Below are 26,979 nucleotides of genomic sequence, written 5' to 3'. Positions count from 1 at the left end.
TCTACTCTGGGTTTATATCGAGAAGGCTCAGGGACACCACCCTGAAGCTTCTTAGAAGCCCTATAGTCCTAAAAGCCATATATTGAAAGGAAGTGCAAAGAACACCCTGAAATTCTTTAAAGGGCCTTTTTTTCTGAAGTGTACTCTGAGGCACCACCTTCATCTTTTCTGAGATCTTAACAAAGAAATTTTACAGTCACAACCTTAGGTTTCAACTTTAGACCATGCTTTCTTGAGAATACCTTGAGTTTGATTTTTGCTTGGAAGCATTTCTTTGTTTCAACATTGTTTGTCATCTGGAGAGGCTAATTTTCAAAACTAGCAAGTCTTGGCTCCTTTTTATTTAACAGTCCTTTCTTTAGCTTCTCTTTTCTCACATCTGACTAGAAGCAGAACAAGAAGAAACTCAGCAGTACTTTCAATGTTTTGGCAGATTATTAAGTTTATTAAGTGTATTTTTTACCTTTCAGTGACATGTTGTTAAAAGTTTCTTCCATCTTATTACAAAAATCACTGGGTTCCAAGAAGATTTTCCTCACTTTAAGATCTCACTGGCAGCCTCCTCAAAGTCTAAAACTCTACTACTATTCAGGGCACTTTAGGCTTTCATTAATACTCGTAAAATTCTCACAGCTTTTACCCACTTCCCAGTCCCAAAGCCACCACCACATCTCAAGTCTCTGTTACCATAACACACAACTTCCAGGTACCAAAATCAGTATTAGCTACCTGTGTGTGTATGCTTATTTGCTCAGTCATGTCTGACTCTTTGCAACCCCATGGACTTAGCCCACCCAGGCTCCTCTGTCCATGGAATTTTCCAAAGAAGAACACTGGAGTGGGTTACCATTTCCTCCTCCAGGGAATCTTTCTGACTCGGGGATTGAACCCAGGGTCTTGTGTCTTCCAGCATTGGCAGGTGGATTCTTTACCACTGTGCCACCTGGGAAGTCCATATTAGCTACTTACTACTATATAATAAATTCCCTGAAGTTTTTATCAGCTTAGCAAAGCAAATGGTATCTCACATAGTTTCTGAGGGTCAAGAATCTAAGGCAGCTTAGCTGGGCTGGTCTGGCTTGGGGTGTCTCACAAGGTTGTTGTCAAGCTGTGGGCTGGGACCTCAATAACTGAAAATTAAAATGAGACTGGAGGTTTCACTTCCAAGCTCACTCAAATCATTGTTAGCAGATATCCATTCTTCTCTACTGCCCAGAGATCTCAGTTCCTTAACATGTGAGCCCATCCATAGGCTGCCTGAGTGTGCAGGTAAATTTCTCAGACTGAGAAATGAGAGAGAACAATAGGGTGTGTGCACCCAAGACGTAAAGCCAAGGTGTCTTTTATAATTTAATCTTTTATTTTTAAAATTAGGAGCAATAACATATTAGTTTCAGGTATACAACACAATATTCAATGTATTCAATATTTATATACGTGGTGCAATGATCACCACAGTAAGTCTAGTTAACATTCATCACCTTACATAATTATGTTTCTTTTCTTACAACAAAAACTTTTAAGATCTTCTAGAAGTCTTAGCAATTTTCAAATATGCAATGTCGTATTTTTAACTATAGTCACCACGCTGTACAATATATTCCCATGACTTATTTTACACCTTTTGACCTAAAATTTAATCTTGAAAGTGATATACTGTACTATGATTCTACTATATGTCACTGGCCACAAAGACCAGTATAATACAAAACCAGTACAGACCCTGGTACAATGTGGATGGGTACTATTCAATGCTGTGGCTATGAAGAGATGGAGATAATGGGGTTTGTCTTGGGGCAACTATCTGCTAATATTGTTATGTACATAATTTGATACACATCTGACCCTCATAAGAAATTATTACTATTTTAAAGAGCCTACCTTAACACTCATTTATAGTATTTGCTTCTGCCAGTCAGCATTTTTTCCTGTGTTTCCAAGCTTCTGTACAGAGTAAATTTTCATTCTGAAGACAATTTTTATTTCCATTGGTGCAAATATGCTGGTAACAAATCCTATCAATTTATCTGAAAACAACTTTTTTCACTATTATTCTTAAGGATGCTTTCCAAGGTTATAGAATTCAAGGTTAGTAATTATTTTATTTCAGTGTATTGAAGATACAGCATTATTATTATATTTTATTTTGGCTTTCTCTTGAGAAAGCATCTGTCTTACCCTTACTTTGAAGGTAATAAATCTTTTTTTCCTGCCTATTACTGGGGATATCTTTGTTTTCTTAAAGTTTTTCTGTGTATGATTTCGTCTGTATTTTTTCAGCTTGGGATTCATAGCATTTCTTTAACCTGTAGCATGATACCTTGCATCATATTTAGAAAATTCTCAACTATTATTTCCAGTATTACTTTTACCCCATATTATCTTTCCTTTCCTTTGAGGAGACCACTTAAATCTATGTTACGCTTATTCACTGCATTCCATGTGTCCCTCTTTTGTCCTTATTTTCCACTCTTCAGTCTCTTTAAGCTTTAGTCTATTTTCTAATGGTGTTATCATTTACACATTGTTTCTTTTTAGTCTAGTATTTCACCCAAATAACCACAGATATACAAATATGAACTGTTAATGTGTCAACTTTGTAACATGCTTCAAATAAATCCAAATATGGTTTGGTCAAATAACAAGCACTTAATTCTTAATGTTTTCATATTAGTGTTCAGTTTTAGAATTACATTTGGTTCTTTTTAACTTTTTTTTTTTTAACATAACAAGCACAATATTTTAAGGTTTCTAATACTTCTGTCATCTGGATTCCTCATGAATCTGTTTCCATTATCCATTGTTTCTCTTGGATTTTTGTTCCACTGTACTTCCTGACTATTTGCCTGTTCTGTTTCTGGTTTTAAGATGAATGCCTGATATTTTAAGTGAGACATTTTAGTGATGATTTGAGGCCTAGGAATATGGTTAACTTTGTTTCTACATGAGAGCAGGGGTATTACCAATTCTAGATTTCTTAATGCAATCAGAAATTAGTAAAATTTGAAGCTGGGCTTCAGATTCTAAAAAACCAGTCAAGTCTATTCTTTTAAGTGAGTTCTACTGACATCAGGGTCTGTTCTTTATGTGAGTCTACTGGGATTAGAAGCATAGGAAAAATGCAAATTCCCAAACTTACTGATTTAAACTAAGATCGCGGCACCTGGTCCCATCACTTCATGGCAAATAGATGGGAAAACAGTGACAGACTTTATTTTTTTGGGCTCCAAAATCACTGCAGATAGTGACTGCAGCCATGAAATTAAGACGCTTACTCCTTGGAAGGAAAGTTATGACCAACCTAGACAGCATATTAAAAAGCAGAGACATTACTTTTGCAATAAAGGTCCATCTAGTCAAACCTATGGTTTTTCCATTAGTCATGTACAGATGAGAAAGTTGGACTATAAAGAAAGCTGAGTGCCGAAGAATTGATGCTTTTGAACTGTGGTGTTGGAGAAGACTCTTGAGAGTCCCTTGGACTGCAAGGAGATCCAACCAGTCCACCCTAATGGAAATCAGTCCTGAATATTCATTGGAAGGACTGATGCTGAAGCTGAAACTCCAATACTTTGGCCACCTGATGTGAAGAACTGACTCATTAGAAAAGACCCTGATGCTGAGAAAGATTGAAGGCAGGAGGAGAAGGGGACAACAGAGGACGAGATGGCTGGATGGCATCACTGACTCAATGGATGTGAGTCTCAGTAAACTCCGGGAGTTGGCGATGGACAGGGAGGCCTGGCGAGCTGCAGTCCATGGGGTTGCAAAGAGTAGGACACGACTGAGTGACTGGACTGAACTGAACTGAACTGAACTGATTTAAGTTTGAAGGAAGACATTTTAATAGGTACTCTAGATAGTTTAATACACACTAAAGTTTGAAAATTATTTTACAAGTGAAGCAAATTCCAACTGCCTCATTAAAAATAAATATATAACCTCCTAATAGACTTCTTGGGGTTCCCTGGTGACTAAGATGGTAAACAACCTGCCTATGTTTGGGAGAATCTAGGTTAAATCCCTAGATCAGGAAGATCCCCTGAAGACGTGAATGGCTACGCACTCCAGTATTCTTATCTGGGAAACCCTAGGGAGAGAGATGCCTGGCAGGCTTTAGTCGGACACGACTCAGCGACTAAACAACAAGACTTCTTAAACTTTTTTTCCTTCTGCCTATATGAAGTCTTCATGATTCTTTATCTTCTTTAATTTGCTTATCAGACATAGAGTTCAAAAAATGCCAATAAGGCCTCTTTCAAGAAGAAATGTCAAAGGAGTTGTCAGCTAATCAGTTTACTATATGATATTCTACATTTATTAAGGAAAAAACACGTGTCATTAATGTTGAATTAATACAAGTTAACACATTTGAATGTATTCTAGACATAGGTTTTTCTTTACCCAAGAATAAAAGTCTTCTAGAGAGTTTTACAGCTAAATATTTTATCCTTCAAGTGGTCAAAACACTCAGTTCTATAGGAACTACAGATAAAAATCGTAGGCCATTATATATACACACACATATATGTGTGTGTGCTCAGTTGTGTCCAACTCTGCGACCCCATGGACTGCAGCCCTCAAGGCTCCTCTGTCTATGGAATTTTCCAGGCGAGATTACTGGAGTAATTATATATTTTATATATACATATATTTATATATATATATATAAAATTTATTTATGGCTAGCATTCCTAGAAGAGATGACTCTTAACTTTAAATTGGCTATAAGACTGAGTGAAATTAAGGAACAAAACTTAACTAAATCAAAGGCATATTCACATTCTATTTAGAGAACAAAATTCAGTTCTATACCTAAACCACAGATATACAAATACAAACTGGTAATATATCAACTTTGTAGCATCAGTTTCAAATAAACCCAATTATGGTTTGGTCTACTAGAAGTTTATACCCTTGTGCTATATAATTGACTTTTTAATCATTTTTATGTGGAAATAAAACCAGATAAATAATTCTGCTCCACCTGACTACACTATCAAATACGTGTGTAAGGTTGACAGATCTACCTTAAGTACTGGGTATTATTCTACTATTGCAATACTGACACTTTCATAAATGACTTTTTAGCTCCCCAAAATAAAGAAAATGGGTCATTTTTAATGTTTCTAGACTGTAATTATAAAGCTTAAAATCAGGATAAGAAAAACAACTGCATTTTCAAGTTTAAAAAAATTTAAGTACGTAAACTCACATGGCTTTCTAAAAGATCCTGAACCTTGCTACCTCTGTCCTAATTTCCTCACCTATAAAATGGGGATAATACTTACCTTAGAAAGACTTTTCATGAGGATTAAATTAGTTAATAATGTATATGATATGCTTATATCAGTGGCTAGCATATAATACACCCTCTCTCTATGTGCGCTAGTGTACAGTAACATTTTGATGGTCTTTTTCTCCAAGATAATTGAGGCTTCATAAGTCATGGAAATTAACAACAAAATATGAACTGTTTAAGAAAAATATTTCTATTCATTTCTTAATATGTACCTTTCGTGCTATTGGTTCCTGACCTTCCATCAATGTGTACCAGCTGACAAGTTTGTTCCAGCCCTCAGTTGGCAACAGTATGTAATCCAATTCATCAATAAGGTGCTCCTTAAGTGACTGGGCATCGCCATCTACAAAAGAGAAAATAAAATCAATACAGAAAAAGAAGTAATACTACATAGCTCTAAATACTGTGGTCGAACATACTACAAATTATGTAAATTCATGAAGACTAATTCAGGTATTTAAATAATGAGTTTTGAAAGAAGCTCTGAAGAGGTTCACAAACCTTAAATCTAGGCATTTCAAAATAAACTGTTGCTTTACAAAGTTTCAGTATGTATCATTAGTCAACCAACAGTGTTTTAAAAAGTAACTTTTCTATTATTGAACTCTTAAAGAAATTCTAAACTGTTGGTCAGAGGATCCCAATGAAGAGTGTTTCCCAAATATCTTGAGTATCAGAGATCTGTCACACAGTAATAGTGATCAATTCAGTATTAACTGATGAAGAACATTCAGAAGCAAATCAATAACCTTTCACAATACCAAAGCACATGGGCTGAGAACCATGATGGAAACCACAAAAGGGTATGTCATTACTCCAGAGAGTCCACAAGCTAGATTCCTCCACAGATCCAGAGTAGAGGTAGTTGTTCAGTTATGCTTCTATGATCCATTTTCAAAATTCCAGTTGGACAGGGCAGGCCAGAGATCTAGAAGCAATACTGTGAGCTGTACCTATATCACAGTCCTAATCTGAGACTCACTGATTATTATTTGGTCACTTGAATTTCCAAAGTGTAGAAAACAGAAACAAATAGTTTACTCAGTTATTTGTAATTAACTCAAAAATATAAAGATTTTCTCATTCTGAGTCAGCCCTGAATTAACAAACATGGGAAGCAAAATTGTTCCAGGCAGCATTTCAATGATAAAGTACTACTTTTAACTAGATACAATAAAAATCAAGAAGCAAGAGAAATGCTTAAAAAAAAAAATTATTTACTCTATGTACGATCAATCTATGGTTACAAAATCATACAAACCTTTGAGAAAAACTATGCTTCATATAGAACAGAAATGAGAAAACTCTGAATTTTATACGAACTTCAATAGCTGGTACAAAGTAAGTATTAATTTTAAAGCTCAGTTTAAAAAATTCTTAGTTGTAACTTTATTAAATTCTTGATGAGACTGACTATTTGGAACAAATTTTCAGAACCCTCTGAAAATGAAACTCTCTTATGCATCATGTACTAAGTCATGTTATAGCAGATGATCATGTTATCTCAGTCAATTCTCAAAACAATCCTATAAGATGAATATCTATTTTAGATTAAAAAATACATTCAAAGAAATCAAGTAAATTGCCCAATACATTCACACAGAAAATTGCAGGTACAATGAAAGGTACCATTATGGAAAATACTTTTATCTCAGTTGATTTTCAAAACAATATTATGAAGTAGACAGCTTCATTTTACTTAGTAAATAGATTCAGGTATTGATTAACCTGCCCAAGCTCACATACAGAAAATTGTAGGCTAGACTCAAACATCTATCTATTTACACTAATATCCGTTTTCTTTCCACTATAATAGGCTGCTTCAAAATAAATTTAGGGAAAGAAAAAAAGTTTAAAAATTAAGATGTCTATGTTATTCTCCACAATAATTCAAGAGTCTGGGTAAATGATTTTATTATGTAACAGAATCAAACAGTAATTTATATCTAGTTGTTGTTTAGTCACTAAGTTGTATCCAACTCTTTTGCAACCCCATGGACAGCAGCCCGCCAGGCTTCTCTGTCCATGGGATTTCCTGAGCAAGAATACTGAAGTGGGATGCCATTTCCCTCTCCAGGGGATCTTCTCGGCCCAGGGATCAAATCCATGTCTCCCACATTGGCAGGCAGATTCTTTACCACTGAGCCACCTGAGAAGCCCTATAGTGGATAAAATAAAATGATCAATTTTTTAATCATTTTTAAGGGAGGAAGAACAACCCTAAACACAGAACCTCTCATTTTTGTTACGTCTGTGTTTTTGATATAAAACTGATATCAAAACTGCTGAGATTTAAAGTGTAAAATTTGTTGTTGTGACATAGCAATACAAGTGTGAAATCATCATTACCAAAACCATAAACATATACATCAGCATTTCCCCTCACCCTCTGGCCACAAAGGCTTCCCTGTCGCCCTTTTTTTTGGTGTAATCTCTCCTTCCTGTCCATCCAGGTTCACTGTCCTGTACCCTGAAAACTGCTTATCTGTGTTTTCCAACTGTAGACTAATTTGCATTTTCTAGATTATATAAAATTGGTATGTACTGCTTTATTTGGTGTCATTTATGCTGCATCATTATCTTGAAATCCATCCATATTTTTATGTATCAAGAGTTCATTCCTTTTAATTGCTGAGTAGGATTTCATTACTTTATATGAACATTCTGTAATTTGTTTATTCATTCAGCTACTAATGGGCATTTTGGACTGTTTCCAATTTTCTCTACAAGTAACACTGATATGAACACTCATGTGTAAGTTTTCTCTTCATGTCTCTTGGGTAAATACCGAGGAGTGGAATGATTGGTTCCTGTGGTAAATGTATATTTAGCTTTTTAAGAAACTGCAAGACTATTTCATTATCCAAAATAGTGTATGAAAGTTCTACTTGCTCTACAGCCTCATCAATACTTGGTATGGATTTATCTTTTAAATTGTAATTTGAATCATTGTAAATGATTCAAATCATGCACAGTGGGACCTCACTGTGGTTTTAATCTTCATTCTTCTAATGACTAGTGATGTTGAGTATTTTTACATGTGCTTTCTGAAAACACCACCTTCTCTGGTGAGGCATCTGTTTAAGCCTTTTGTCTATTTTTTCCACTGGGCTTTATGGAATTCTTTATTCTGCATCTATTTTATCAGCTAAGTAATTTGAAAATACTTTCTCCCACATTGTGGTTTATCTTTTCATTCTCTTAACAGTGTTATTTGAAGAAGCTTTTGTTAATGATGAATTACAAATCATCAATTTTTCCCTTTATCAATTGTACTTTTTAATTCATAATTAAGAAATCTTTGCCTAACACAGTGTCACAAAAATCTTCTCCTAATTTTTTCCTAAGAGTATCACAATTTTGGTTTTTACATTTAAGTCTGGTGTGTTTTGAGTTAATTTTGTATATGGTGCTGGGTACAGGTCAAAGTTCATTTGTTTCTGGCAAATAGATACTTAACACTCAAGCAGCATTCATCTATTTAAAAGACTTCACTGAATTTCTCTTACATTTTTATGTAAAATGAATTGCATATATGTGTGGATCTACTACTAGATCCTCTAATATGTTCAACTGATTTTTATCTCACACTATATACAAATATTAATTTTAAATTGATCAGAGACAGAAATGTAACCGCCAAAACTCAAAAACTCTTAGAAGAAAACATGTCTTTTCTGATCCTGGATTAGGTGATGGTTTCTGCAACAAAATCACAAGCAACCAAAGGAAAAAAATAGATAAACTGGACTTCATCAGAATTAATTTGCACTTCAGAGGCACCATCAAGAAAGTAAAAGACATACACAGAATGGGAGACAATTTTTGGAAATCTTGTTTGATAAGGGACTAGTATCCAGAATACATAAACAACTCTTAAAATGTAACAGTAAACAGACAAATAACCCAATTAAAAAATGAGCACAGGATCTGAATATTTTTCCAAAACAGATATAAGCAGCACAGATATGACACTTAACATCATTAATCATTAGGGAAATCAAAATAACAAACAGATATAAAAATAACAAATACAAATCAAAGTAACAATAGATATCAGTTCACTGGAAAAGACCTTGACCCTTGGAAAGACTGAAGGCAGGAGGAAAAGGGTACTAAGGAGGATGAAATGTTTGGATAGCATCACTGACTATAAGGACGTGAGTTTGAGCAAACTCCAGAAGACAGTGCAAGACAGGGAAGGCTGGCACCACCGGGTCACAGAGAGTCAGACCTGACTTAGCAACTGAACAACAACAATCATTTCATACCCATTAGGATGGCTATAACATAAAAGAATAGACAATAATAAGTTTGGCAAGATGTGGAGGAACTGGTACCCTACTTGCTGCTGGTGGGAATATAAAATGGTGCCAACTATTTTGGAAAAGTTAAGCAATTCCTCAAACAGATAAACACAGAGTTACTATATGACCAAGAACACATCTACACAAAAATCTGTACATGAATAGTTCATGAATGAATTATTCATTCATAGCCAGAAAGTAAAAACAACCCAAATGTCCACCAGTTGATGAACAGATAAATTAAATGTGGCATATCTCTATACAATGGAAAATTATCCATCCACTAAAAAAAGAATAAAATACTGATTCATGTTACATGAATGACACTTGAAAACTTCGTACCAAGCAAAAGAAGTCCAATACTACGGACACGTATTGTTTGATTCCATTTAGATGAAATGGTCACAAAAGGAGAATCCACAGAGACAGAAAATATATTAATGATTGCCTAGGGATGGGGTCTTGAGAGGAGATGAAGACTGACTGCTAATGGATATGAAGTTTCTTTCTGGGGTGATGAAAATTTTGAGGAATTAGACAATGGTGATGGTTGTAAAACTATGAATATAAAAAAAGAAAGCCAGTGAATTACAGAATTTCAAAGGATGAATTTTATGGTGTGGGAGTTGGACATGACCGAGTGAACTGAACTGAACTGAACTGAACCGAAACTCTATCTCATTTTTTAAAAAGCCTACTAGGAATGTGATTTGAAATTGTGTTGAATCTGTAGACTGAGTGGAGGAATTAAAAAATACTGAGTTTTCTGATCCAAAAATATAATTTCTCTAGGTTTTAAATTATCTCAGCAATATCCTGTAGTTTTTAGTTTACATGTATTATAGATTTATCTGCATTTTATATTTTGGTGCTATTATAAAATACATTTTTAAAATTTAAATTCATGTTAGTTCATTTTTAATGTACAAGAAACACAACTGGTTTTTGAGTAATGGTCTTGTATCCTATAGGCTAATTTCATTTATTAATTCTAGAAGCTTTCTTTTTGTAGATTTTATTAACTTTTCTACATAGACACAGGTATTTATGAATAAAGGAAGACTTCTTACTTTTTCCTACAGGGATCAAGACCATCCCCATGGAAAAGAAATGCAAAAAAGTAAAATGGCTGTCTGGGGAGGCCTTACAAATAGCTGTGGAAAGAAGAAAAGCGAAAAGCAAAGGAAAAAAGGAAAGATATAAACATCTGAATGCAGAGTTCCAAAGAACTGCAAGAAGAGATAAGAAAGCCTTCGTCAGCGATCAATGCAAAGAAATAGAGGAAAACAACAGAATGGGAAAGACTAGGCATCTCTTCAAGAAAATCAGAGATACCAAAGGAACATTTCATGCAAAGATGGGCTCGATAAAGGACAGAAATGGTATGGACCTAACAGAAGCAGAAGATATTAAGAAGAGATGGCAAGAATACACAGAAGAACTGTACAAAAAAGATCTTCACGACCCAGATAATCACGATGGTGCGATCACTGACTTTGAGCCAGACATCCTGGAATGTGAAGTAAAGTGGGCTTTAGGAAGCATCACTACGAACAAAACTAGTGGAGGTGATGGAATTCCAGTGGAGCTGTTCCAAATCCTGAAAGATGATGCTGTGAAAGTGCTGCACTCAATACGCCAGCAAACTTGGAAAACTCAGCAGTGGCCACAGGACTGGAAAAGGTCAGTTTTCATTCCAATCCCAAAAAGAAAGGCAATGCCAAAGAATGCTCAAACTACCGCACAATTGCACTCATCTCACATGCTAGTAAAGTAATGCTCAAAATTCTCCAAGCGAGGCTTCAGCAATATGTGAACCATGAACTTCCTGATGTTCAAGCTGGTTTTAGAAAAGGCAGAGGAACCAGAGATCAAATTGCCAACATCTGCTGGATCATGGAAAAAGCAAGAGAGTTACAGAAAAGCATCTATTTCTGCTTTATTGACTATGCCAAAGCCTTTGACTGTGTGGATCACAATAAACTGTGGAAAATTCTGAAAGAGATGCGAATACCAGACAACCTGATCTGCCTCTTGAGAAATCTGTATGCAGGTCAGGAAGCAACAGTTAGAACTGGACATGAAACAACAGACTGGTTCCAAATAGGAAAAGGAGTTCGTCAAAGCTGTATATTGTCACCCTGCTTATTTAACTTATATGCAGAGTACATCATGAGAAACGCTTGACTGGAAGAAACACAAGCTGGAATCAAGACTGCCGGGAGAAATATCAATCACCTCAGATATGCAGATGACACCACCCTTATGGCAGAAAGTGAAGAGGAACTCAAAAGCCTCTTGATGAAAGTAAAAGTGGAGAGTGAAAAGGTTGGCTTAAAGCTCAACATTCAGAAAACGAAGATCCTGGCATCCGGTCCCATCACTTCATGAGAAATAGATGGGGAAACAGTGGAAACAGTGTCAGACTTTATTTTTCTGGGATCCAAAATCACTACAGATGGTGACTGCAGCCATAAAATTAAAAAGTGATTACTCCTTGGAAGGAAAGTTATGACCAACCTAGATAGCATATTCAAAAGCAAAGACATTACTTTGCCAACAAAGGTTGGTCTAGTCAAGGCTATGGTTTTTCCTGTGGTCATGTATGGATGTGAGAGTTGGACTTTGAAGAAGGCTGAGCGACGAAGAATTGATGCTTTTGAACTGTGGTGTTGGAGAAGACTCTTGAGAGTCCCTTGGACTGCAAGGAGATCCAACCAGTCCATTCTGAAGGAGATCAGCCCTGGGATTTCTTTGGAAGGAATGATGCTAAAGCTGAAACTCCAGTACTTTGGCCACCTGATGCGAAGAGTTGACTCATTGGAAAAGACTCTGATGCTGGGAGGGATTGGGGGCAGGAGGAGAAGGGGACAGAGGATGAGATGGCTGGATGGCATCACTGACTTGATGGACCTGAGTCTGAGTGAACTCCGGGAGTTGGTGATGGACAAGGAGGCCTGGTGTGCTGCGATTCATGGGGTCGCAAAGAGTCAGACACGACTGAGCGACTGATCTGATCTGATACAATCTGTATGTCTTTTACATTTTCTTTTTGCTTTATTAAACACTGTCTAGAACCTCCCGTACAATCTTGGCTTAAAGAGTTGAGAGTAGGCATCCTTGCTTTTCCCTGATTTTAGAGGGAAAGCATTCAGTCTTTCACTGTTGAGTATGTCATCTGTAGATGCCCATTTTCATAGATGCCCATTCTGAGGTTGAGGAAGTTTCTTTGTATTTTACTCTTTTATATAGTATTTTGGTAAGTTTTTTCTATATCCCTATCCTCTTTATTTTTGGACTTGATTTACTAAAATTCTGTTAATAATAGATGCATCTATGTTCATCAGGGGTATACTGGTTGAGAGCTTTTTTTTCTTGAAATGTCTGTCTTAGACTTTGGTATCAAAGTAATGCTGGTTTCACTGCATGAAGCAGTCTCTCCTAATTTTTGAAAAGAGCTTTTTTTGAATTGGCATAATTCTCTTAAACAGCACTGGTAGAATTCACTAGTGGCACCATCAAGGTCTGATGTTTTCTTTGTGAGGAAATTCTAAACTACAAATTCAACTTCTTTAATTGATATAGGGCTCTTCAGAAAATTCATTCTTTTGGAATGAGCTTTATTAGTTTTCATCTTTCAAGAAAGATTTCTTAATTGCCCTTTTGCTATTTGTAGATTTCTATACAGATGTTACCTCTCTTGTTCCTGATACTGGTAGCTGTGTCTTTTACCTTTCTCTTTGGAGGGAATGATGCTGAAGCTGAAACTCCAGTATTAGCCACCTCATGCGAAGAGTTTACTCATTGGAAAAGACTCTGATGCTGGGAGGGATTGGGGGCAGGAGGAGAAGGGGACGACAGAGGATGGGATGGCTGGATGGCATCACTGACTCGATGGACATGAGTCTGGGTGAACTCCGAGAGTTGGTGAGGGACAGGGAGGCCTGGTGTGCTGCAATTCATGGGGTCGCGAAGAGTCGGACACGACTGAGCGACTGAACTGAATTGAACTGTGATCAAACTAGCTCTTTATAAATTTTATTATCTTCATAAAGAACCAGTCTTTGGTTTCATTGATTGTCTCTATTTTTCTGTTTTTCTTTTATTTGATTTCTGTTCTGAACTTAGTATTTCTTTCCTTCTGCTTGATTTAATTTGTTCTTATTTTTAGTTTCCTGAGTCAGAAACCAAGGTCACTGATTTGAGACCTTTTCTTTTCCTTATGCACGTTAAATGAGCTATAAATTCCTCTCCACTTACTATTTATTTGCCTTCCACAAATTTTGATATGTTTTGTTTTCACTTTCATTTAAAATACTTCTTAATTTCTTTGAGTTCTCTTTGACCCATGAGTTATGCAGAAGCATGTTAAGTTTTCAAACACTTGAAGATGTTTTACCTCTCAGTTATAACCTTTCCTTTTCTTTATACATGTTAAAAGAGCTATAAATTACCCTCCACATACTATTTACCTGCCTTCCACAAATTTTGATATGTTTTGTTTTCACTTTCATTTAGTTAAAAATACTTGCTAATTTCTTTGAGTTCTCTTTGACCCATAAGTTACGCATAAGTATGTTAGTTTTCAAACACTTCAAGATGTTTCACCTCTCAGTTATTATCCCTCTGTAGTAAGAAAACATATTTTGTATGATTTAACTCCTGCCAACTTTACTGAACCAGGTTTTATGCATAATACTGTTTATCTAAATGCTTCATGTGAACACCAAAAAGAATTTTCATTCTGCTGTTGTTCAGTGGGAATACAGTAAGTCCTCTACACATGAACAAGTTCCATTTCAAGAGTATGTTCATAAGTCCAACAAGGTTAGCCTAGGTATCTACCTAACACAACTGGCTATACAGTACTACACTATAATAGATTTACAACACTTTCCACACAAATAATATTTAAAAAAACACACACAAAAAATAAGGAAAACATTTTTAATCTTATAGTACAGTACCTTGAAAAGTATGGTAGTACACAGAGTACAACAGCTGGCATACAGGGGCTGGCAAAGAGTGAACAGGCAAGAAGAGTTACTGATGGAGGCAGGAGAGGAGGTGGCAGATGATAAGAGCTGAAAGACTGTCAGCAACAGGAGGCAGAGGGCAAGGTGCAACGTCACTCATGCCTGATGCTGATGACACGGGTTCTGGGTCCTTGCCCGATTCAATTCTATCTACCCTGTTGAAAAAACAATCCAGTGATGTCTGGGTAAGTAGTTCTCTTTTTTCTTGTCACAGATGACAGAGTAGCACTGGACTGCATTCTGAACAGCAGTGGCAAACTTCGTGTACCATTCTACACTTGGGCCCCACACCTCAAAAACTAACAGTGCCTCCTCAAATAAAGAAAACCCTTTGCCATTTCATGTGTCATTAATCTCTTCGTTCTTCAGTTATTTCTTCTTCCTCTTGTCTCTCTTCATCCTTTCTCTGGGCCTCCAATTCCATCAGGTGTTTATTAGTAAGCTCCTCATTTTGCACAGCAAGGTCAATGAGGTCATCCTCTTGCAGATCTAGCTCCAATTTTTTTCCTGAGGGTCACTAAGTGGCTGAAGACCTCTTTTGATTCTTTGTCCACCTTCTCAAATCCATGAAAATGATGAATAAATTGTGGGTAAAGGTTCTTACAAATCCCATTCATGATGACAACTAAACATAACACCAAGCAAAGTCAATGTTTTTTATGGGTTTGTACATGGTACAGCCCTTCCAAAACTGTTGCAAGGTGGTTCCTGATTTGTCACTTGCCTTTATTGCCTGACAAAAAGTGCAATGTGAATATTTCTTAAAAGTCCACAGGCTTTTAACCCCCTGGTCCACAAGCTGGATAACCGATATAGTATTTGGTGGCAGATACACATTGGGATGAAAGTCATCCATGAATGACTTTGGAGGGTGGCCGAGAGTATTGTTGAGCAGCAAAAGAATGCTGAATGGGATGTCTTTCTTCAAGCAGTATTTCTCAACTCTGGGATAAAATGGTGGAAAAACCAATCCTGGAAAATGGCCTGTGTAACCTGGGCTTTGGGGTTTCTCCACACAAAAGGAAGAGAGTCCCTGTCTGTTTTTAAGGGCTCTTGGGTTCTCTGGATGAGAAACTAAAAGATTCTCTGGCTTCATACTGCCAGAAGCACTGCCACCAAACAAAGAGAGTTAGCCTATCCTTTAGTGTTTTATAGCCTGGCATCAACTTTTCTTTCTTACTGATATAACTTTGGTCTGAATTCCTCTTCCAGTATAGTCCTCACATCCACATTAAAAACCTGCTATAGTAAATATGTTCCTTCATCAATAATTTCTTAAAGCATTTCAGGAAATTTCCAGGCAGGTACCATACCTACACTTGCTGCCTTGGCACTTATCTTTACATTGTAAAGCTTCGCTCTAGCCTTGAATCGATAAAAGCAGTCATGGTTGGCTTTAAAAGATGTGCCTTCTGATTTTTCACCATGTTTCTTCTTCAAGTCTTCATAAGGCTTTTAACTTTCTCTTGCATCAGCATTAAACTGAGAGCAACTCAGCTGACACCGATCCTGCATTCACATACTGAGAAGTTTCTCCATCTCCTCCATTACTTTTCCATGCTCCTTTGGTATTATTGTCAACATCATTGGCATGACATACTTCACATGTCCCAAGATTGAATGATTCATGTTATAAGAATAAGTGATCTTCACCATCTTTTTGCCTTGCTCCACTCTCTCAATTATTTTCACTTTTGTTTTCATTGTTATTGCTTGGTGCTTCTCAGCAGTACCAGCTACATCACCGCTGCTTTTATGCTTGCTTCTGAACATCCTGGGCTTGAAATAAAGATACTGCACCACTGTACTATATACAGTAGTTTACAGTAAAGTACACAAAAGCACAACCACTTGTAAGAGGATGCATGCATGTAACAATTTATTCCAGACACATGAACCAAGTTATATGACTGGATACGTGAATGCATGTACACATCTTTGAAAGTTTGCGGTTAGTATATAGGGAACGTACTGTATTCTATAAATGTCAGGACAAGCAGATTGATTTATTTCCTTTCTACTTTTTTGTCTACACTTTTTCTATTATAAGAATAGTACTGAAATATCCATTATATAATTGTGGATATTTTTCTATTTCTCCTTGTGGTTCTGGTTCTGTCAGGTTGTACTTTGCATATTTTCAAGTGACACCATTAGATGGGTATATATTTTTAGGATGGTTATGTTTTCTTAATGAACTGTCCTGGCCCATTTACGATTATGAAATGCACTTTTATCGCTGATAATGTTCACTGTTCTAAATCTTAATGTCTGATATTAAAATGGCCACTCCAGCATTCTTTTGATTATAGTGTTGTATGCGTTCATTTCAGTTCAATCACTCAGTTGTGTCCGACTCTTTGCAACCCCATGGACTGAAGTTAGTATGTGTCTTAGTTTTCTACTGCTAACAAATAACCATAGTAGCTTAAAATACCTATTTATAGTCTCATAGTTCTGTGGGTCAGAACTTCAGGTGAGTTCAACTGGGCTTTCTACTTCAGTTCAGTTGCTCAGTCGTGTCCGACTCTTTGTGACCCCATGAATTGCACCAGGCCTCCCTGTCCATCACCAACTCCCGGAGTTCACTCAGACTCACGTCCATCGAGTCAGTGATGCCATCCAGCCATCTCATCCTCTGTCGTCCCCTTTTCCTCCTGCCCCCAATCCCTCCCAGCATTAGAGTCTTTTCCAATGAGTCAACTCTTCGCATCAGGTGGCCAAAGTATTGGAGTTTCAGCTTTAGCATCATTCCTTCCAAAGAAATCCCAGGGCTGACCTCCTTTAGAATGGACTGGTTGGATCTCCTTGCAGTCAAAGGGACTCTCAAGAGTTTTCTCTAACACCACAGTTCAAAAGCATCAATTCTTTGGCGCTTAGCTTTCTTCACAGTCCAACTCTCACATCCATACATGACCACTGGAAAAACCATAGCCTTGACTAGATGGACCTTTGTTGGCAAAGTAATGTCTCTGCTTTTCAATATACTATCTAGGTTGGTCATAACTTTTCTTCCAAAGAGTAAGTGTCTTTTAATTTCATGGCTGCAGTCACCATCTGCAGTGATTCTGGAGCTACAAAAATAAAGTCTGACACTGTTTCGCCATCTATTTCCCTTTCTACTTAGGGTCTTACAAAGAGGGAATCAAGATGTCAGACAGGCTTCTCTCCTATCTGAAGGCTCTGGGAAAGAATCTACTTCCAAGTTCATTCAAGTTGTTGGCAGAATCTAGTTCCTCATGGCTACAGGTATGAGGTGCCTGTTTTCTTGCTGGCTATAGGCACAACCATTCTCTTTGTCCCTAGATGACACCTGTATTTCTTTTCACATAGTCCCATTTTCAAATCAGCAATGAGTTCTTCTCATGCTTTAAATCCTAACTTCTATAGCTACCAGCTAGAGAAAGCTCTGCTTTCAAAGGGCATGTATGATCAGATAAAGCTCACTGGGATAATCTCTCTTTTGTCATATAACATAAATAATCACAGGAATGATATCTTATTCTCAGGTTCCACTCACACTCAAAGGGGAGATGGTTATAAAGAGTGAGGATGACTGGAGGTTAGTCTTAGAATCTTTCAATTTCTATTTGTACTCTGTATTTAAGGTGGGTTTCTGGTAGACAGTATACAGTTGGGTCTTTATTTTTTAATCCATCTTACAGTCTCTACCTCAAATTTACATTAAATACAATTGTTCACAGAGTTGGGTTTAAATCTACCATCTCACTTGCTATTCACTTTCTATTTGTTTCATTTGCTTTGTGTTCTTCTTCACTTAAAAATTTTTTTTAAATGTTGCTATTTCTCCTTATTATGCATTATATTTTCTGCTTCTTTGCATTCTGGGTACTATTTGTTTGGATCCAAGATACTAAAAATTTTATCTTGTTGGATGGATGCTGGATATTTTTGTATTCCTGCTTCCCAGGTGGCATGTGGTAAAGAATCTAATCTGCCTGCCAATGCAGAAAACCCAAGAGACGCGGGTTCAATCCCTGGGTGGGGAAGATACCTTAGAGGAGGAAATGGCCACTCACTCCAGTATTTTTGTCTGAGGGACAAAAATTCCAGGGACTGAGGAGCCTGGTAGGCTACAATAGATGGGGCTGCAAAAAGTCAGACACAACTGAGTGTGCGCGCGCGCGCGCACACACACACACACACTCTTGTGTTCTGTTCTGAGATGCAGTTAAGTTACTTGGAAATAGTTGCTTTTGATTTAGAAGGACAAGAGGATTCATTTTGCCCTACTATAGAGGCTAACCCATTCTCTGCAGTCTACTCCATGATTTATAACGTTTTCCACTCTGGCTACTGTGAACACATTATTCTTGCTCCTTTATGAGTGAAACCGAGGGTACTCATCAGTTAGATCCATTAAACTGTAATTTCTTAATGAACAGTGAACTGTAATATGCCTTCACTGATCAAGCTCACTTTAATTGTTTTTACAAAAACTCGCATGTCCTCCAAGTTTCATAAAGTCTAAAAATAAGATACTTTCCTGAGATGTTTTTCAGGAATTTGCAATCGGCTGCATTCAGTTTTAGGTAGAGCTAAGATTAAGACCACTAACTGTCCAACTGGGCTTGTATGAAGTGTCCACTTGGTGACCTTTTGACGTGAAAGGGCCCACAATTCCACCCTCAGAACATGCTAATGCCTCCATTTTCTGAACATGTGTCTCATGGACAAGCAAGCAGCTTACCTGCATCTGCATAAGAATGACTCACTTTTTTCTTATCATCAATTACCCTTCCCCATGCTCTGCATACCTTGGACTACCCTGCTTCTTTATTTCCACAAATACCCTGAGTCCCTTGCTATCAGGTAGGTGGATTTCAGAGTTGTTCTCCCCACTCCTCACTTGGTTGCCTCACAAATAAATCCTTTCCCTGCTGCAAACTTTGCCATCTCAGCATCTGGCTTGTAGCACATCTGGCAAATGAACCTGATTTGGTCACATGAACCTAAATGACTGCTCTAATTCTTTTGATAATTCTTTTCTTGGCCTTGGGTGGCTTGTCACACACATGCAGTAGTCAACTGTCAGCTGAAGACTTACAAGAGTCTTCAGTGGTTTCTGTAGATCTCTAGGTCTCTCTCTCTCCTTACGTGCTGCTCATTCCTCTCTGGTCCTCTGCCCTGGAAACTCTGGCTGTCTTGGTCTCCCTGGACTCCAAATTCTTTTCTCAACTAAGGGAGGTTGCCAGGCTTTGCATGGGTCTTCCCTTTTGTGCTGTGCCTTGGAAACTCTCTCAATACAGTAAGCTGAGGAAAACACAGGGCTCATTTCATTTGTTTCATACTTCTCAGGGATCACTGTTCTTCAATGCCTGATGTCCAATATTTTAGGAACCATGGTTTCATATATTTTGTCAGGGTTTTGGTTCATTTAAATGGAAAGATAAGTCTAGTCCTTGTCATTCTACCTAGGCCAGTAATGAAAGTTCTAGTACTTAGGTTTTATTCTCTTTAAATGTTACCAGAGTTTTAGAAGAGCTGACAAGTATTCATAGTAAGGGTTGTAGAAAAAAATCCAAAAATCCAAGAATGTAACATATACCACTGCTCCCCAATTAAAGAAGTTACGTGTCCGTTAGCAAAATAATACACAATAGAGCATTTCCCCCAAACAGTAAGATAGTGCTATCTAATTTACATTCTAGTCTTAAAAGCTAGTAAACCCTTTTTACATCATAAATGACAAAATTCGTCATAATATAGAAAACTAATTATGACAAAATAATCTGAATTCATTAGGTCAAATCTATAATATAGTCGGCCCTCTGCATCCACCGGGAGGAAAAACATTCCAGAAAGTTCCAAAAACTAAAACTTGAATTTGCTATGTAACAGCAACTATTTACATAGCATTTATATTTTGTTAGGTATTAAAAGTAACCAACAAAAGACTTAAAGTTTATGGGAAGACATACATAGATTATATGCAAATATTATGCCATTTTATATAAGGGGCTTGAGCATCCATAGATTTTAGTATCTGAGAGGGGTCGTGGAATCAAACCCCACGTGGACACCAAGGGATGACTATATAAGAAATTTCTGATTTATCAATTTATTTACATTAACATTTTCCACATTATATATGTTGACCATAACATATTAAAATGAACACATTTACCAACTTGATTTAAGGAAATAATACCTCTAAGAAGCCCAGAGTTATCAATGGGTCCAGGATAAACGTTTTGATCTCCCATCTGGTATTTGTCCCAACTGTCAAAGCCAACATACTTTTTCCACTGTTTGAACCAGCGACTATCGACTAGGTACCTAAAAAAGAAGAGAAATTGGTAAAAGAAAATATCAAGAACTTCAAGAATAGCAGAAAAGCTATCTTTTTTTTTAAATATATATATTTATAATGTGGACCATTTTGAATGAATTACAATGTTGCTTCTGTTTCATGTTTTGGTTTGTTGACTGCAAGGCATGTGGGATCTTAGCTCCCCAACCAGGGCTCAAACCTGCATCCCCCACATTGGAAGGTGAAGTCTTAACCAACGGGCCACCAGGGAAGTCCCTCTATTTTTTATATTTCACTTTATATCAAAGTACATGTCTACTTCAAAGGATTACTGAGAATAACTAATGCCACAGTTGTAGAAGAGAAATATTTCACTTGTATAAGGTATTATTTCTATTGTTCTATAAAATATCTACTACACACAACTACTGACATACACATTAAACAAAAAATCCTTAATAGAACTTTTAAAAAAATGCAGTAGCTGTTCAGCACAATATGTGCCAACTGAACAAAAATTCAAATGACAATGACAAGCGTCCATCAAGGTAAAATTTTACATGCAACATGGTAAAATGTTAACATGAAAAATGGTTCTTTTGCAAAAAACTTACAAATACAGTATGCTAATTATATGTGTTTTACTGTATCTTTCAGGGAGTAAGGAAAGCAATTATTAAAGGTTTGGAAGATTGATTTTAGTAATTATAATCAAAGTTTTAAAAGAAACTTTAAAAATATCTAGCTTCTTTACAACAGAAGTTGATAGCAACAACACTGTCTCCCACTGTTTCTCGTACATAAGTAAAATTCGCTGGGGCAAGCAATTGGTTTTTAATTGATTTCACAAGTATGAAACCAAGCACTATAACCATTACTGAAACTATATTCACCCTATAGCTTTCTCATCAGATGACCAGTTACAGAAAAAGTAAAATAATAGTCTCTAGCAAAGATAGAATAAAAAAATTATTATTCTAAAAAAACCATATAAATTTATTTATATTATATATACCATGCTTTGCCACTGGTTCATAATTATTTTAAAATTCTTTTCCAGAAACATTTTCCCTCACAGTTAACTAGGCTCAATCACAAACAAAAGCAAAGGTTAACAAGATGTTTAAAGTCCACGTGTGTAGCCAAGTTTTTTAGAACATCATTCCAATGCTTCCATGCTTACAATACTATTCATAGAGCCCTGTAGGAATGAAATGCTATCTTTATGTCTGAAAATACTTGAAGTAAAGGCACCAACCTAACAAAACCCCACAATTTTTAAGGAATATTCATCAGCAGTTCGATTTCCTAAAAATGGGTAAGGTAGAAGAATTATCTATACATGAGTATTCCAAACATACTATCAGGGTCATACAATGGAATGCCACCAAGTTGTAGATTTTGATCTATGAGGAAAAAAGAGAATTGAAAAACTAAGTTTTAAGAAAACCCTGTTTGTAAGATAAACAAAATAGATTAGACTAGCAACGTCTTTATATGTTAAACTGAATAAAGAAAATTAGACTTAACTGTATGTGTGCATGCGTGCTCAGTTGTGTCTGACTCTTTATGATGCTGAGGATGGTAGCCCGCCAGGCTTCTCTGTCCATGGGATTTCCCAGGCAAGAATACTGGAGTGGGTTGCCATTTTGGTCTCCAGGGGATCTTTCTGACCCAGGGATTGAACCTTCGTCTCCTGCACTGGCAGGCAGGTTCTCTGCCTCTGAGCCATCAGGGAAAGCCAATGAAACATGAGGGAAGCAGAAAACACAGGAGTATCTATTACGGAAATAACGTGCAGTCTTCTTAGGTGTATTCTTGAAATTAGATAAAGTGGACATATAAATGAAAAAAAAAATTCTAAGACATTTACATGGATTTGTTGTACTGTAAAAACTTTAATCTATTATAGACCTGCCCTAAACACAAGATTCCTCCATTTTAATTCATAAAAGCCTAGGACAAAACCAACAGCTCACCAAGATTTTAAGTGAACAAAGACCTAAATTTATTATACATTTTCAACAGCACTCTTAATCTTTGATACGTTATTAAGGTCCAGATGCACCCAACTTCTGAGTTTCTTTTTTGAATAGTTTTAACTATTTGTAAAGGTTGATATTTCATGGTTTTTATTCTTGAAATAGCAATCTGTACAAATAGTTATACCTGATTTTAAGATGAAGTCTAAAATCGGTAACTTTGCCTAATAGGTCTTGCATGATCTGATCTGCTTCTATCTCCCTCTTTAGTCTTAACTAGTACCATTTTTCTTTTTGCTGAGATCTAGTTCCTGGACATACTATTTTCTGCCTCATGGTTCCTTCTGCCTCAAATATTTTCCTACTGCTCTCACCACCTAGTTAACTCTTATTATGTTTCAGATAATTTAAACATCACTTTTCTCAGGGAATCCTTCCATAAGCTTCTCCCCATTTCCTCTTAGTTTGGAAAAGAAAACACAAGATGGCAATCTCAGTTTACTAGCTCTCAAGACTCTTTATTCAGTTACAAGGATTACCTTTAACAATAACAAAATAGCTAACATTTGAGCTTTACTCTTGGGCAAGGCAAGTACTTCTAAGTACTTTAATATACTGACTCACTCACTCCTTTAATTACCCAATGAGGTAGGCACTCCTATAATTTCACAGGCACATAGAAATTAACTTGCCCAAGGTTACAAAGTTAGTGCCAGACCTGTGATTATGAAAATGTGTTAGCGGCATAGGGAGAAGCGAAAAGACCAATGAAAGCACAAAGAAACAAGAACCAGGCTCAAGTATTCAACATTTGTGGAACTACGCTACATGCTAAAAGCATCATTACAAACCAGTGTAGAAAGATCTGGATATATATATACATGGAAAAAATTAATTAGAGCTCTACACCTCACATATATAGTCAGTTCTACTTGAAAAAGTTTAAGAAAACCTGAATGTGTTAAATGTGACTGAAATAAGGGAACAGTAACACAAAGTCTGCGTATGCTTAAGTACTACTTCACTCTAGTGCCAGGACTAGGGTAAAGCAAGTGAGATGCCAAGGGACCCCAACAGGGAGTGCGTCCTTCTACACCCTAGGAGCCTTACTTGTCTCAGCCTAGCCCTAACTCCAAAACAAACACTAGATAAATGTGGACAACTACCCAGCTATACTGAGTGGCACAGGTGTGCACAAAACATACATTTTTACATCTACTTGCAATCACCATGTGCATTATGAACTACACACTCCACATCTGTTACAATTTCTTGGTGCATTTTGGATAACCTTCCTTCTACCATTTCACAATAATTTACAGGCTGCAATGTTTTTGAATCCCACTTCAAGCAAATTTCCTTTTTTTCAAAATAAAAATGACATATTTTTTGTGGTATTAGTGTATCTCTTAACCTTTAATAAATGTAAAACTATGCTACCATTTTTATTAGGTATCTTTTTTAAACAAATGGGTCGCTGCCAAGAAATTTTCAAGTGCTGTGCCCCAACACTATTTTTCCCATATGCCCTGTGGGTTTTACTGCATGGTTTTGCATATAGCACAGTGATTTTCAGGAACACATGCTCTGTTACAGCAGAAACTGTACAAAAATAAATCATAGTTGGATTAAAAACATAAATGTGAAAGCAAAAATATAATTTTTTAAAAGATAATGGAGAAAACTCTTGTTACTTCAGAATATAGGAAGAGTAAACACAAAAAGCAAAAACTCTTAAAAGTAAAGGTTGATAAAATCGCAAGGTTAAAATGAAAAGCTTCTGTTTAACAAAGGAACCAAGTAAAGAAAGACAGAGATTGGGAAAAATACTGCCTATAACCAACAAAGGATTAGAATACATGAAAAACTCCTTTAATTTAAAAAGAAAAAAAGGACAATACACAGGACATCAGAATAGCCTCGATACCTGTATCATTAGCAATGTAAAAAATACAAATTAATATCATACCACCGCGTTTGCATGCAATTGGTGAACACACAAGCACACGTACATGTGTCAATAATATTGTGTGGAGAAGATGTGTAGTAACTACAGCTCATAAACTATCAACTAGGGTGTAAACTAGAATCCTCATTTTGGAGAATAATTCGGCAAATTTATTAAAGATGAAGATGTGCATACTGCAGAATCACATATTGTCATTGCTAAGTCTTATAAGAAACTCTTGCACATATTTACAAGAATACAACTTGTAATGCAGTTACATTATATATAACACAACATAATTAGCAAATGGAAAACAGGAAAAGCTCCCTGATATCCACTATTCCTATCACGACATATTATACAAAAACTGAAATGAAAAATACAGCTGCAAGTATTAACATGGATAAATCTCAAAACTGCAATGTTGAATAAGAAAAACAGAAGCTGCAAAAGGATACATGTAATATAACACAAATACATTAAGATACAGATACGCACACACAGTACAACTATAGAAAATTTTTAAACATGCGACAAATAATAATATTCATAGATTCATGTATACATATTGAAAATATAAGTAAAGGGAATAATAAAAATCCATTTCTGGATGGTGGCTCCCTGTGGCAAGAGAGGGAAGGGGTTAGGATGAGTGAAAACAGGTACAGGGAGATTCAACTGTATTTGTAAAGCTTTTTTTTTTTTAACTAACAGAGGTTTACACAGCAGTTTTGTTACATTTTTCTTTGTATTCTGTTTTCTGAAATAGTATACTTAGTATGGAAGAAGGCAATAGCCACCCACTCCAGTACTCTTGCCTGGAAAATCCCATGGACGGAGGAGCCTGGTGGGCTGCCGTCTATGGGGTCGCATGGAGTCGGCCACGACTGAAGCGACTTAGCAGCAGCAGCAGATGACATACATCTTTTCCTTGTGTGAGCTCCTCAAGACCAGATGCCATATCACATGAACCTTTGTAATTCCAGTCCCTCACTCAATTCCTGACACAAAGCAATTGGTTAATAAAAATTTACTGAATGAATGAATAAAACTGCTTCTGGGTATGCTTTTATTTACCAGAGTAACTTGCTACTATGTATTAGCTTAACAATATCATTTCCTGAATACTCAGTAACACTTTAATAGTTACCAGTTGAAACTTGATTTCCTCTCATGTTGCACAAAATAACACCCTATTTGACATTTTTTGTTATTGTGTTTATAAATCTTTCTTATTTGACATTATTATTTTAAATATTCATATAAGTTGCCTAAGGGTTAGTTTTCAGAGAAGGCAATGGCACCCCACTCCAGTACTCTTGCCTGGAAAATCCCACGGATGGAGGAGCCTGGTAGGCTGCAGTCCATGGGGTCGCTAAGAGTCGGACACGACTGAGCGACTTCACTTTCACTTTTCACTTTCATTCATTGGAGGAAATGGCAACCCACTCCAGTGTTCTTGCCTGGAGAATCCCAGGGACGGGGGAGCCTGGTGGGCTGCTGTCTATGGGGTCGCACAGAGTCGGACACAACTGAAGTGACTTAGCAGCAGCAGCAGCAGCAGCATACTTAATATGAATTATATGTTTCCTATTTAATACAGAATAACCGTTTATATGGATGGGCTTCCCTGGTGGCTCAGTGGTAAAGAATCTACCTGCCAATGCAGGAGACACAGGTTTGATCTTTGGGTCACAAAGATCTCCAGAGAAGGAAATGGCAACCCATGCCAATATTCTTGCTTTGGAAATCCCATGAACAGCGGAACCTGGCAGGCTATAGTCTACGGGGTCACAAAAGAATTGGACACGACCTGGCAACTAAACAGTAACAATGGTTAATGTATAATCTTCATATACATGCACAAAATGAAAGAGTCAAACATACAGACTATGAATAATGTTGCAGTCAACCAAGCTGATAGCAAATGAGATTTCAAGTATAAAAATGGGATAAAAATGTGTACAGAAAAATGTATAAAATGCATAGCTTTAGTTTTATTACTCTTTACTTTTTAAAAGAAATTCATTATTTTCTATTATTATTATTTTATATTACCTCATATTTATTTTATACTATCTCTTTGAAAAGAAAAGACCCTGATGCTGGGAAAGATTGGAGGCAGGAGAA

At 36.6% G+C, this 26,979-nt stretch overlaps 1 protein-coding gene across 4 annotated transcripts in view; it reads right to left on the bottom strand.

The window, feature by feature from the left end:
* Window positions 1-26,979, bottom strand: part of USP15 (ubiquitin specific peptidase 15) — a 135,106-nt gene that overhangs the window by 88,225 nt on the left and 19,902 nt on the right. For all 4 annotated transcript variants that reach the window (XM_006072616.3, XM_006072617.3, XM_025283888.2 and 1 more), the window contains exons 2-3: window positions 20,818-20,945; window positions 5,515-5,645 (exon numbers count right to left, since the gene is read on the bottom strand). In XM_006072616.3, coding sequence (XP_006072678.1) covers window positions 5,515-5,645; window positions 20,818-20,945 — 259 coding nt within the window. The remainder of the gene's footprint in view (window positions 1-5,514; window positions 5,646-20,817; window positions 20,946-26,979) is intronic.

This window comes from Bubalus bubalis, chromosome 4, assembly GCF_019923935.1.
Source record: "Bubalus bubalis isolate 160015118507 breed Murrah chromosome 4, NDDB_SH_1, whole genome shotgun sequence".
NCBI classification, from domain to species: domain Eukaryota; kingdom Metazoa; phylum Chordata; class Mammalia; order Artiodactyla; family Bovidae; genus Bubalus; species Bubalus bubalis.
The sequence above is the reverse complement of the archived record's forward strand: the minus strand, read 5'-3'. Positions and strand labels throughout refer to the sequence as shown.